The sequence below is a fragment of the Schistocerca piceifrons genome, chromosome 6 (genome assembly GCF_021461385.2).
Source record: "Schistocerca piceifrons isolate TAMUIC-IGC-003096 chromosome 6, iqSchPice1.1, whole genome shotgun sequence".
In the NCBI taxonomy this organism is placed as follows: Eukaryota; Metazoa; Arthropoda; class Insecta; order Orthoptera; family Acrididae; genus Schistocerca; species Schistocerca piceifrons.
The window spans coordinates 378,563,888-378,579,049 of record NC_060143.1 but is presented as its reverse complement, the minus strand read 5'-3'; the positions used below and the strand labels follow the sequence as shown (position 1 = coordinate 378,579,049).

The following is a 15,162-nucleotide window of genomic DNA, read 5'->3' as shown; positions in this document are numbered from 1 at the left end:
TGCCGCCACTCATACCTCACCTGTCTATCAACAACATCTTTGCCTCTGTACTTCCGCCTCGACTGACATCTCTGCCCAAACTCTTTGCCTTTACAAATGTCTGCTTGTGTCTGTGTATGTGCGGATGGATATGTGTGTGTGCGCGCGCGATTGTATACCTGTCCTTTTTTCCCCCTAAGGTAAGTCTTTCCGCTCCCGGGATTGGAATGACTCCTTACCCTCTCCCTTAAAACCCACATCCTTTCGTCTTTCCCTCTTTCCTGATGAAGCAACCGTTGGTTGCGAAAGCTTGAATTTTGTGTGTATGTTTGTGTGTCTACCAACATGCCAGCACTTTCGTTTGGTAAGTTACATCATCTTTGTTTTTAGATATATTTTTCCCACGTGGAATGTTTCCCTCTATACATGTGCGGGTGATTGTGTGTGTGTGTGTGTGTGTGTGTGTGTGTGTGTGTGTGTGTGTGTGTGTGTGTGTGAGCGCGCGCGCGCGCGCGCGCGCGAGAGTGTATACCTGTCCTTTTTTCCCCCTAAGGTAGGTCTTTCCGCTCCCGGGATTGGAATGACCCCTTACCCTCTCCCTTAAAACCCACATCCTTTCGTCTTTCCCTCTCCTTCCCTCTTTCGTGATGAAGCAACCATTTGTTGCGAAAGCTTGAATTTTGTGTGTATGTTTGTGTGTCTATCGACCTGCCAGCACTTTCGTTTGGTTTAAGCGCTGGCAGGTTGATAGACACACAAACATACACACAAAATTCAAGCTCAAAATAGCAATTGTTAACCATGAATTGCCACTAACTACTTCTGTTGTAGTACATGAAATTTGAATCTTGCAACCAAGAAAAGTAATACGTCCTTGTAGTAACTCCTGTTGACCAGTTTCATTTGGTGTAATTGAAAACGTATCCACTGTCTTGTACACTGGAAGTCTGCTCCTTCTTCTATACATTCTCCTCCTGTACGGCATGGCGATGTGTAGCGTGCGGCTGCCTCGACGCAAATGAGCCTGCAGCTGCCTCAGTACCGGATGACGCCACTGATAAGAGCTCCGAGCGGCAGTTATCGGCGCCGTTGCGCAACCGAACTGAGTTTTTCTGCAACACAGTCCTAGTAAAACTAGGGACCGTGTTGCGCAACAGCCTCGCTCAGAGGCTAAGTCCCACTCAAGGTCACCCGCCTTACACAGCGGCATATGGAAAACGCACACAGCCATCGAATCTTCTGGCGAAGATGATGAGTATGTCACTTGTTGAAACGTCGCAGTTTGAAGACACCGCCACCCGGCTGGAAGCCTGAGAACTCTTCGCCAGCTGTATATGCCGGGAAAGCATACATTCACAAAATTCAAGCTTTCGCAACCAACGGTTGCTTCATTAGGAAAAAGGGAAAGATGAAAGGATGTGGGTTTTAAGGGAGAGGGTAAGGAGTCATTCCAATCCCGGAAGTGGAAAGACTTACCTTAGGGGAAAAAAAGGACAGGTATACACTCGCACACACACACATATCCATCCGCACATACACAGACACAAGCAGACATTTGTAAAGGCAATGGGGATATATATATATATAAAAACAAAGATGATGTGACTTACCGAACGAAAGCGCTGGCAGGTCGATAGACACACAAACATACACACAAAATTCTAGCTTTCGCAACAAACGGTTGCTTGGTCAGGAAAGAGGGAAGGAGAGGGAAAGACGAAAGGAAGTGGGTTTTAAGGGAGAGGGTAAGGAGTCATTCCATTCCCGATGTCCAGGCGGAGCTTCAAGGAATCCTCAGAACTTTAGGCCCCCTGCAAAACCTTTCACCTGACTCCATCAACCTCCTGACCCCACCGACACCCTGCACCCCTACCTTCTACCTTCTTCCTAAAATCCACAAACCCAATCATCCCGGCCGCCCCATTGTAGCTGGTTACCAAGCCCCCACAGAACGTATCTCTGCCTACGTAGATCAACACCTTCAACCCATTACATGCAGTCTCCCATCCTTCATCAAAGACACCAACCACTTTCTCGAACGCCTGGAATCCTTACCCAATCTGTTACCCCCGGAAACCATCCTTGTAACCATTGATGCCACTTCCTTATACACAAATATTCTGCACGTCCAGGGCCTCACTGCGATGGAGCATTTCCTTTCACGCCGATCACCTGCCACCCTACCTAAAACCTCTTTCCTCATCACCTTAGCCAGCTTCATCCTGACCCACAACTTCTTCACTTTTGAAGGCCAGACATACCAACAATTAAAGGGAACAGCCATGGGTACCAGGATGGCCCCCTCGTACGCCAACCTATTCATGGGTCGCTTAGAGGAAGCCTTCTTGGTTACCCAGGCCTGCCAACCCAAAGTTTGGTACAGATTTATTGATGACATCTTCATGATCTGGACTCACAGTGAAGAAGAACTCCAGAATTTCCTCTCCAACCTCAACTCCTTTGGTTCCATCAGATTCACCTGGTCCTACTCCAAATCCCATGCCACTTTCCTTGACGTTGACCTCCACCTGTCCGATGGCCAGCTTCACACGTCCGTCCACATCAAACCCACCAACAAGCAACAGTACCTCCATTATGACAGCTGCCACCCATTCCACATCAAATGGTCCCTTCCCTACAGCCTAGGTCTTCGTGGCAAACGAATCTGCTCCAGTCCGGAATCCCTGAACCATTACACCAAGAACCTGACAACAGCTTTTGCATCCCGCAACTACCCTCCCGACCTGGTACAGAAGCAAATAACCAGAGCCACTTCCTCATCCCCTCAAACCCAGAATCCCCCACAGAAGAACCACAAAAGTGCCCCACTTGTGACAGGATACTTTCCGGGACTGGACCAGACTCTGAATGTGGCTCTCCAGCAGGGATTCGACTTCCTCAAATCCTGCCCTGAAATGAGATCCATCCTTCATGAAATCCTCCACACTGCACCAAGAGTGTCTTTCCGCCGTCCACCTAACCTTCGTAACCTGTTAGTTCATCCCTATGAAATCCCCAAACCACCTTCCCTACCCTCTGGCTCCTATCCTTGTAACCGCTCCCGGTGTAAAACCTGTCCCATGCACCCTCCCACCACCACCTACTCCAGTCCTGTAACCCGGAAGGTGTACACGATCAAAGGCAGAGCCACATGTGAAAGCACCCACGTGATTTACCAACTGACCTGCCTACACTATGATGCATTCTATGTGGGAATGACCAGCAACAAACAGTGTTTGTTGGTAATGAGGATCACCCTGTGGCTAAACATGCCCTGGTGCACGGCCAGCACATCTTGGCACAGTGTTACACCGTCCGGGTTATCTGGATACTTCCCACCAACACCAACCTATCCGAACTCCGGAGATGGGAACTTGCTCTTCAATACATCCTCTCTTCCCGTTACCCACCAGGCCTCAATCTCCGCTAATTTCAAGTTGCCGCCACTCATACCTCACCTGTCATTCAACATCATCTTTGCCTCTGCACTTCCGCCTCGACTGACATCTCTGCCCAGACTCTTTGTCTTTAAATATGCCTGCTTGTGTCTGTATATGTGTGGATGGATATGTGTGTGTGTGCGAGTGTATACCCGTCTTTTTCCCCCCCTAAGGTGAGTCTTTCCACTCCCGGGATTGGAATGACTCCTTACCCTCTCCCTTAAAACCCACTTCCTTTCGTCTTTCCCTCTCCTTCCCTCTTTCCTGACAAAGCAACCGTTTGTTGCGAAAACTAGAATTTTGTGTGTATGTTTGTGTGTCTATCGACCTGCATTAAAAACAAAGATTCCATGACTTACCAAACGGGAAAGCGGTGGTAGATAGACACAATAAAAAAAACACACACACAAAATTTCAAGCTTTCGCAACCAACGGTTGCTTCCTCAGGAAAGAGGGAAGGAGAGGGAAAGACAAAAGGATGTGGGTTTTAAGGGAGAGGGTAAGGAGTCATTCCAATCTCGGGAGCGGAAAGACGTACCTTAGGGGGAAAAAAGGAAAATGTCTGCTTGTGTCTGTGTATGTGCGGATGGATATGTGTGTGTGTGTCCGAGTGTATACCTGTCCTTTTTTCTCCCTAAGGTAAGTCTTTCTGCTCCCGGGATTGGAATATCTCCTTACCCTCTCCCTTAAAACCCACATCCTTTCGTCTTTCCCTCTTTCCTTATGAAGCAACCGTTGGTTGCAAAAGCTTGAATTTTGTGTGTATGTTTGTGTGTCAGGACCAGCCAGACAGGAGGAATATAACTATAGTTCTGAATGAGATCAAAGTGAGGAAAAACATGATAGCAACTATCCAAATAAAGAAAAATGTTCTGGATATTTATTTAAGAACAATAAGTTTATATAAGACAAACAGGCATGGAAAATTTTGGAAAAGGAAACAGTCAAAGATCTACTGGAAGTAACAAAGTGTCAAAATTACAGGACAGCACAAAACAGGAAAAAGTGGTTGCAGTGACAAGGCATAGCCTTTAGAATATGATGACGCAGAATACAAATGTCTGAGGGATGAGTTCACAGTGCTGCCAGTTTGATCCCTACCTGATCCCATACATCAAACTGGTATGAGCCTAGTCAACAGCCACATTAAAGTAGCATGCATCGCACAGCAACAAGTTCACTGCCAGCAGCTGTTTGCAAACAATGCAGCCTTGATCCAACAGATACTCAAACACCTATGGTAACCTGATTCCAAAGCTAAGAACTTAGACTCTCAATGAACAAGGTCATCCAGAGTAAGAACTATAGAGATATTGAGAGCTTAAGTCCAAATTCACAAGTTGGACTGCTAACAAAGATTCCTATTTTGGGCACCTTGTACAACAGCACCTGTAATGTATTTAAAACAAAAAGAGGTAATTCCCTCTTGTGTGTCATGTGGGCACCTGGTACCACAGCAGCTGTACTGTATTTAAAAAAGAGACGCATAATTCCCTCTTGCATGTGTGTAAATAAATTCTTTTGGTAGCTGCAGAACACAATTTCACACCAGATTGTTTTGTTCAGTGTCATCAACGTTAGTAAATTTTGTATTCTACTGACAGTGTTAATTTATCTGGCATTTGTGAAGTTGTTTGACAATTGCCTGTCTTTGTTTCCTCTTCCTGTGGGATTACGCCACTTATTAAAGCACTGTTAAACAATACTGTCTTGTTAAGTTGTAGCTGTTGTATCATAGCTTAATTAATTTTTAGCTGTTTTTCTCCCATATCTTTTTGCAATAATTCTGCCATTCATTTTCTTCCACTAGCACAGAGAATTAATATTATTCTCCACAAACAAGGAATACTTCAGCATGTAATCTGAGGATTTAGTGTTCCATATTTGTATACTCCCTTAAGTATGTTATACTATGTTACATTATGGTAATAATACCACAGAAATAAGAAGGGGAGAAATGCATTAGAAATGTATCATGTCAAACCAAAAAATATAACTCAATTACTTTACCTGCAGCATAGCACTGCAATATAATGGAACGATTAGGTCTGTCATGTTACAACCACCATGGTGAGTAGTTTGCCCTGCAATACTTATTGCTCAACATTGTGAGCACAAGCAGAATACAAATTCCCCAATATCCTGATAATTGTTTGTCTCAGTCCTCCATGAGTATCTCAACTCTACAACCATCTATACTGACACTACTAAAGTCAATGATTGCTGCATACTTCTATAGCACAACAAACAACAATCCCCATCAGGTGATTGCGATGTGTTCACTGCTGAGCTGATAGCCTGTACCCAAACTATACAATGCATCAAAATCCAAGAAAATAAGAACGTTCTACTGTGTGCTGTGATGCAATGAGCTGCCTACAAACAACTGATCAGTGCTATGAATGGGAAAGACAGGTATAAAAAACCTGCTTCTGAGCTTTACAATGCTGGCATCTTAATCTTCTTTACCAGGATACCAAATTACATTGGTTTTCTATGAAATGAATCCTTCAATCAAAGGGCCAAGGAGTCTACAACAAGAGAGCTGTTAGATACTGGAATCCCTGGTACTGACACGAGAGCACAGCTACAGCACTTCATTGTAAGGATATGGGAAATGATGTGGCAAACTCCAACAGCTACCAATAAATTAAGAATGATCAAAGGAACTAGGGGTACTTGTAAGACTTCCATATTTTCTTTAGTCAAGGATCTGCCATAATAACAGAGGTAGGACCTTCCTCTAAATTTGACATCTCCAAACATTCCATTATTTAACTGATCTTATGATTTATTGTGTTTCAGGCAAATACAACTGATATAAATGACTCACAAGGTAAAAACATTGGAAATGACACGGTTACACATTAAGTACCAAGCAGCCATTTGCAGCTGATGGTCTCATCGAGATTGACTTGGAGGGCTTCCAGTTAAGTTCTAGTCCTTACTACATCCCCATGTTCCATCCCTACCCTGAGACTACCAATGTTGTAGCTCAAACAATGCCCTAGATATTAAGATTCTCCTTCACCTATCACATACTATACTCGACTTGCAGCACTGATGTATGCTGGAAACAATACCTTCAGCTCAATGGAAAGCTGGCGTCTCTGTCGCACACACAATAATTAGCAGCTAAGCACACAGCAACAGAGGGACTGATAACCATGCAGTTTAGTTCCTCAAACCAGTAATAATAATAATAATAATAATAATAATAATAAACAGACTTTCCTTTATCCTGTTATTTGTCCTCCTAATGATGAGCTCATACTAAATTCTTTCTCCATCCTTGATGTGTTTTGAAGTGATGGATTAGAACACCACAAACTTTTGAACAGATTGAATCAGTAGTAAGAATGTCTGGGTATGTTCAGTGTCCTGCAGCTTTTGTATAATACAGATACTGTTGATGATGGGCAATACCCGAAACAAGTCTGGTGAAATAAAATACAACCACAGTGCAGCTTTTGTCAAACAATTAATTAATAAGATGACATGATTACAATGAATCAGTAGTGTTGGGATGAGATTCTGATTAATCATACTGCACATTCAACCAATGGAATACAATTTCTTTAACTTCAGTTGGCACAATTGGCCTAATTTTCCATGTACATTTCCATGTATATGAACATTTCTAAAGCTTCACAGCACTCAAGATTCTTAGATTAGATTAGATTACATTCAGTTAGACCCAGAAACTGAGATGATTCTCATGGGTGTGGAACATGTCAGAAAGACAGATTTTACTATAATGACTGATTTTACTATAATGACTTCAAACAAGTTCCTACACGCAAGCCTTATCAAACTGAAATAATCTTTATGATACATCAGATTGAAATAATCTTTATAACAACAAGCACCACTTTTTCTAATTCAGGTTTTCTGTGATTTTTATAAAATGCTGGGAAGGTACCTGTTGATACTTAAAGAAAACAAAGAAATCAGTTTCTTACGTGATACACAAAGGGCTGTTTATTATTCCATCCCTGGCATTTATGATGAAGGAAGCTGCATTTAAAATACTGATTTTAGTCCTCTTGTCCTGCCAGAAAAGTGAATCTGACACACAAATTTTCTGAATAAAGCTTCAGTATGCTGTTTCTTGAATCATTTTATAAGCGAAATATGGTGTTTTGGTGTACAACAGGAAGAACATGCTTCAAAATTTCTTGGAGTAGCCACTGCCTTTGCAAAGGATCTTGATTTTAAGGGCAAATGTTATCTACAAAAACTTATTCAAAATTTATTGGCCAAGCTTCCCAAAAATTTGATTCATTAGAAACTTTCTGGACTATTCTAGTTTCTATATTGCTTTTCTACAAGCCTGACATTTTGAACTTCATGATCGTTACACCAATACTTTATGCATTACTTGAGTGATAAAACTAGCAGGTTTAGTTCAATGCTCATTTGCATTTGTTGCTAATAATGATGTTGACTCATACTCGATAGCTTTGTTCTGGGGGTACTAATACTCACATGTTTTACTTCCATTCTGAATACCTCTACCAAAATAAAATAGTTTTATCACTGTTAAAATTTTGCTGTAGCTAGTGAATCCATTTTTATTTCATTTTTGAAAATTACTATGAACGTTCATCTGCAGCAACAGCTTCTTTTTCCTATAATGTGTCTACCACACAATTTGATAATTCATGTCAGACACCGTCTACTCTCTGCGTTTTGATTTACTAATGGCCAGCTCTCTCTTTCCACTGATAAGTTACTTAGTAGAACCAAGTGTCAAATAATGTGAGTGTTACATAAAACATATCTCTTCAGTGACTTCACTGCAGTAATGTCATCTACATATGAAGGGTTGTAGACTATTTTGCTGATGCAGTAGCCTATGAATCATCTCATGTACTTCAATATAAATGCATTTGTATGTGTGTGACCATTTGTCAATGTTACACCTAAATACTCAGAGTGTAGTAGCAGCTTGGAACATTCTAGAGATGATGTTGCCCAAATGAAAAGTAAAAATACATCACCACTGTATTGCAGATAAGTTATAAAACAAACTCCAGGAATGAGGTGTTAATACTACTGTTTCCATATTATCTTTGCCATCCTCTTGATGGTGTATGATGATCTTGGTATTAAACATCAAATACCAAATATGCAAATACACAGCAACAACAACCAAAGATATTATTAAAAAAATCTAACTCACATTGGATATTTTAAATTTGGTTTTATACATTACTTTTATATTTATATTTTATATCTGTATTATTTATACATTACTTTATACATTATTTACAGTTTCATTATACTGACTACTCCTACTACTACACAACAGAAACAGCTGTTACTGTACATAATAGCAGCTAAGTAACAGCGATTATATTAGTTACTTATGACACTAGTTAACAGCATCTTTAAGAGCAAATAGAATATGGAAAGTGTCATCAGTAATGTAAGCTCCCTATAATTAATTATTGTCAGCTGTTTATGTGGTTTACAACTGACAGCAGATTTTTGTCACATACCTGGTATCATGTATGTCTTGACTTCCTCCACAGCTATAAGGTTTCTCCCTCAAAATATATAACATTTTGTCTTTTAATGCTACTAATGAGCAGTTCTTAAGAAACGCAAAAGTATTGGTGACATCTGATTTTTTTTTTTTTTTTTTTTTTGTTAAAAGTAAAACTAAGGTAATCCTTATCTTCCTAAATATTTTGTGCATGGTGCACATTAGATTCAGGTAATAGTATGTATAGGAGTATGCCTTGGCCTCATTTCATTCAAATGTTGCTCGAGTACGTCTATTACATCCCCTGCCGAAGACCCTTCCATTTTAACTTGCTTCAGTAGAATATCACTGTTGCCCGAAGAGAGGAGGAATGTATATGCTCTGTAACATAAATTTCCATTTTAGAAATTAAACAAAATATTAAAATAGCACAGAGCTAAACAATTAGCTTTCATAGATTTCTGCTTAACACAAATTACATTTCTAGCACAAAATTAATGTTTCTGTAACATGAATTACCAATGCCAATTATACACTAACACTATTTATTTAAAATATAGAACAGAGATGATTAAAACTGTGTGCTGTATATAATATGCTGAGTAAAACATAAAATCATTATATGTAGCCTCCATCATGCACTGTTATGCCATAAGAGATGAACTTTCATTATATGGATACATTTATAAGAATCATTTTCATACTCAAGCTAATTAGAAAAGAAAGAATAACCAAAATTTTTGTATACGGTCAATATGTTTAACTTAAAATATTCAGTTCAAATATGAAGCCTGTACTGGTCATACTGTGAAAACAGCACTCTACATCATAAGCTCATTTCAGGCAGTCCTATTCAAAACTGGTCATGCTGGTAAAAAGAAGTATAAGGACAATCCAAGAAACAATAACCTAATGCACATTTCTACTGTGCAGACCAATTCTGTGCAGGCATCAGCAATCCATCTGAGATCAAATAGATTCCTTGAGATTTTGTTTCAATGTTACATGAGTGGCAATAAAAATAACTTTTTATTGTGCATTATATGATTTTTAACATGAACTGTGGGATACAAAATTGCCCAGACTAATGTCAGAAGTGTCATTCAATTTTCGAATGCTCATAAGATGAAACTTGCAGAAATTTATCTTTAACTAAAGGAAGTGTATTGTGATGCAATAATGAACAACAAAAAGGAGAGAAGGTTGTATATGTTCAACAACGAATGAACAAATGTACATGATAAAACATCCAAATTTGGAAGGTAAGAGACAAAAACTGGCAGAAATAAAGCTATGCAAGTGAGTCATGTGTCATGCCTCCAGAGCTTGGTCAGTGAGAGCATTGCCTGCAAAATGCAAGGTCCTGGGACCAGCATGCACTTTTAATCTGCCATGTGGTTTCAAAGCAGCACACACTCTGCTGGGGAGTGACAGATTGATTCTGGTACTTGCATTCTTATTACAAGCCAACACTATTACAAAATCAAATTCTTTGATCAACTACCACAGAGACATATAAATTTTTCTGGCATTTCCTGCCTATAGAACATACTCTCACATATCGTAACAGGTGTTAACCTTGCTCTTCAGTTGTGCAAAAAAATAACACACATCACAAAATATGCCTTTATTCTTACAGTACATAGATGACTACTTTTGATCAATAAGCATCATTAACTCCATATATCCATATAATAATGTAGTTCTAGTGATAAACTGACTGATTAGCCTTAGTGGGAAAGGAGAGGATCCTTCCACAATGGAAGTCTTTCTGCTAATCTGATCAATTATGTACCTATTTACAAATCTTGTAAATAATATGGGAGGAACACTAGTATTAGATACCCTGTCAATGTTAAGGACATTAGAAATGGAGCAAAATCTTGGATCACAGAAGGACGGAAAAGGTAATTACTCATGGATCTTACTATTGCATAGTGTTATTCACCTTAACTAATTTAGGGAGCCCACAAAAATCTTAAATCTCATTGCTGAATGGAAATTTGGAACACTCTATTTGCTAATGTGAATCCAGTACACCACTCACTCAGCAAATACAATGTCCTTCAATAACTCTATAACAAGACTACAATAACAATTATTCTTGACAGCATGTATGTACATACTAAAAGAACTGTTTTTCCTCTGATAGTGTATCTATTTACTCATTCCCCATTTACAAATATTCTCCTCTATGTTGCAGTCAACAAAACACTACGAGTCAATGTGTTGGTCTGCTTGCCTCATTACCCTTCCAACAGGTACATCTCCCTTTATATACATGTTTTCTAATACACATCAACATCTTCCCATTTACATGAGTTCATTTTGCAAGTGTTTCATCTCACTTCTAGTATGACCTCTCTGTCTTTGTTGATGTCTCTCCTTCCTTTCTTATTTATCTCGATGGCCGTGCATCAGTCTGTTTTTACATGGTCTTTAACTAATCTTTTTCATATCATTTCTTTTCAGTGTCCTTTTTCTCCTTCTTCTCAGTCTAGTTTCCTCATCTTTTAATTTCATTTAATCTTTATTTATTTCTCTAAATTTTTTACACCTCACAGCATTTATCTCTGACTAGACAGCTACCTTTATAAGGGCCTCAACTTTAATTATAATCATTACTGAGTACACACATTTTCCATTTGATGCATGCAAGTGTATTTCTTCTAGAAGTTAACTGTGTCACATTGCAACACACATATCCTACATCTACATCTACATTGATACTCTGAAAATCACATTTAAGTGCCTGGCAGATGATTCATTGAACCACAATCATAATAGTTCTCTATTATTCCAATCTCATACAGCACATGGAAAAAATGAACACTTATATCTTTAGGTGCATGCTATGATTTCCCTTATTTTATTATGGTGTTCATTTCTCCTCATGTAGGTCGGCCTCAACAAAATATTTTCACACTCAGAGGAGAAAGTTGGTAACTGAAATGTTGTGAGAACATTCCACCACAATGAAAAACGCCTCCATTTTAATAATGTCCCTGGATCATTTCGGTAACACTCTCTTCCCTATTTTGCAATAATACAAAACATGCTGCCCTTCTTTGAACTTTCTCGATGTACTCCTTCAAGCCTATCTGGTATGGATCCCACACTACACAGCAGTATTCTAAAAGAGAATGGACAAGTGTAGTGCAGGCAGTCTCTCTAGTAGATCCGTTACATTTTCTATGTGTCCTGCCAATAAAACGCAGTCTTTGGTTAGCCTTCCCCACAACTTTTTCTGTTTTCCTTCCAATTTAAGTTGTTCGTAATTGTAATTCCTAGGTATTTAGTTGAATTTACTGCCTTTATATCTGACAAATTTATCATGTAACCAAAGTTTAATGGATTTCTTTTGGCACTCATGTCGATGATGTCACACTTTTTGTTACTTAGTGTCAATTGCCAATTTTCACACCATACAGATATCTTTTCTAAAGCATTTTGCAATCTGCTTTGATCTTCCTATGACTTTACTAGTCGATAAATGACAGCATCATCTGCAAACAACCTAAGAGGGTTGCTCAGATTGTCTCTTAAATGGTTTACATAGATAAGGAACACCAAAGGGCCTATAACACTACCTTGGCGAATGCCAGAAATCACTTCTGTTTTACTCTATGACTTTCCGTCAGTTACTACAAACTGTGACCTCTCTGACAGGAAATCATGAATCCAGTCACATAACTGAGACGATATTCCATAAGCACGCAAGTTCACTACAAGCTGCTTTTGTGGAACAGTGTCAAAAGCCTTCTGGAAATCTAGAAATATGGAATCAACTTGAAATCCTGTCAATAGCTCTCAACACTTTGTGTGAGTAAAGAGCTAGTTGTGTTTCACAAGAACGATGTTTTTTAAATCCATGTTGACTATGTGTCAATAGACTTTTTTTTGTTGAGGTAATTCATAATGTTTGAACACAATATATGTTCCAAAAGCCTGCTACATATCAATCTTAATGATATGGACCTGTAATTTAGTGGATTACTTCTACTACTTTTCTTGAATATGGATGTGACATTTACAACTTTCCAGTCTTTGGATATGGATCTTTCGTCAAGCGAATGGTTGTATATGACTGTGGAGCTATTGTATCAGCATACTCTGAAAGGAACCTAACTGGTATACAGTCTGGACCAGAAGACTAACTTTTATTAAGTGATTTAAGTTGCTTCACTACTCCGAGGATATTTACTTCTACGTTACTCATGTTGGCAGCTGTTATTGATCCGAATTCTGGAATATTTACTTTGTCTTCTTTGGTGAAGGAATTTCAGAAGGCTGTGTTTAGTAACTCTGCTTTGACAGCACTGTTGTCTATAGTATTTCCAATGCTATTGTGCAGAGATGTTATTGATTGTGTCTTGTTGCCAGCATAGTTAGTTAATTAGTTACATGTTCCATCACTCAATCTCACGGTAATGTGTCAAGTGCATAAGAAATGCACACATGAATCAAGGTTTCTTTCTTTTGTTAAAAATAATAATAATAATAAATGTTTAAAATTTTTATTACCTTCCCCACTCCCTTAAATGGCACAAAATGCATATTATTATACCTACAGATTTATTTATTTATACCTATAGATTTATTTATTCCTATTCAAGAATTAATATGTGTTATAGGAGGAGTTGTCAAAGAGATATGAGTTTAGTTTATTTTTAAAACTATTACTGCTGTCTGTCAGACATTTTATTTCATCTGGTAATTTATAAAAACGTTTTACAGCAGCTTTTCTGTGCCAAAGATAGGTTAAGTAGAGGATAGTGTAAATCCTTCTTTCTTCTGGTATTATAATCATGAATGTCACCTTTGTTTATAAACTGGTCCATGTTGTTGAGAACAAACTTCATTACTGAGTAAATGAACTGTGAGGTTGTTATAAGGATTCCTAACCTTTTAAACAGATGCCTACAAGACGTGCGACTATGAGCACCACACATTATTCTAACAATTTTCTTTTGAGCAGTGAATAATTTCTGCCTAAGTGTTGAGTTACTCCAAAATATTATTCCGTATGACATCAGAGAGTGAAAGTAAGCAAATTATGTTAGCTTGATAATCTCTATACCCTCAAAATTAGCAATTTTTCTGATTGCAAAAGTTGCCGAACCTTATTGCTTTAGGAGATCCATAATATGAATTTTTCAATTAAGATTCTCATCTATACTGCATGTACACTCAAAAACTTAGGATGCTCTACCCTGGCTACTGACTGTGTTATATTTATAGAAGGAACTGTACTCCTTGTAGTAGAAAATTGGATGCACTTTTTTTTTCTTTCGAAATTCGCAGCAAGCCCATTTGCAGAAAAACAATCAATAACTTTTCCAAAGACAGTATTTGTATAAATTTCTATTGGAATTTCTTTCACTGGATTAATAATGATGCTTGTATCATCAGTAAACAGTGTCAGTTTAGCTTCTTGTTCCAGATAAGAAGGGAGGTCATTCACATATGTCAAGAACAGAAGGGGACCCATGATTGAACCCTTTGGAACACCTAATGTAATTTCACCCCAATTAGATGAAGTGGGAAACTTCCTTAAATCACTTACAGCACATAGAGAAACTTTTTGCTTCCTGTTCTGTAGATATGACTTAAATCATTCATACACTGTTCCATTTATACCACAGGATTGTAATTTCTGTAACAAAAATTCATGGTTCACACAATCAAATGCTTTGGATAAGTCACAGAAAATTCCTATTGATGTCATTTTTCTGTTTAAGGACTCTGTTATGTTGGCAGTGAAACTGCATATTGCTGATTCAGTGGAACAGCATCTTTGAAATCCAAACTGTGGTTTACTAAGTATCCCATTACTGTTGAGATGGCTAACCACTCGAGTACATTACTTTCTTGACTATTTTTGAAAATGTTGTAAGCAAGTATCATGGCCAGTAATGATTGACATCTGTGGTGTTTCCTTTTTTGTAGAGTAGAGAACTCTACTATAGACCCTGACAAAAATGTAAGAACTGTGTCTAATAAGTTAGATTAATATGCAGAGATTCAAAAACTGAACTACCGAAGCACTCATGTGAGACTAAATACTTTCCCCCTGATTAGGAACTTGTAGTATGTCACAAAAGCAGTTTACTTTCCGACGCAAACCATAATGCGAGAACTGTGCATCAGATATCAAATTAATATGCAGGAACTCAAGAAACTAAACTATCAAAGCGCACAGATAAAATTATGCAATTCGCTCCTGGTTAGGAACTCATAGAAGTCACACAA

At 38.6% G+C, this 15,162-nt stretch overlaps 1 protein-coding gene across 1 annotated transcript in view; it reads right to left on the bottom strand.

Annotated features, from left to right (window-relative positions):
* Window positions 1-8,610: 8,610 nt before the first annotated feature.
* LOC124802501 (protein Njmu-R1-like) overlaps window positions 8,611-15,162 on the bottom strand; it is an 85,916-nt gene continuing 79,364 nt past the window's right edge. Inside the window, exon 8 of the mRNA XM_047263320.1 lies at window positions 8,611-9,291. Within this exon, the coding sequence (XP_047119276.1) occupies window positions 9,138-9,291 (154 nt within the window). The 3' untranslated portion in view covers window positions 8,611-9,137. The remainder of the gene's footprint in view (window positions 9,292-15,162) is intronic.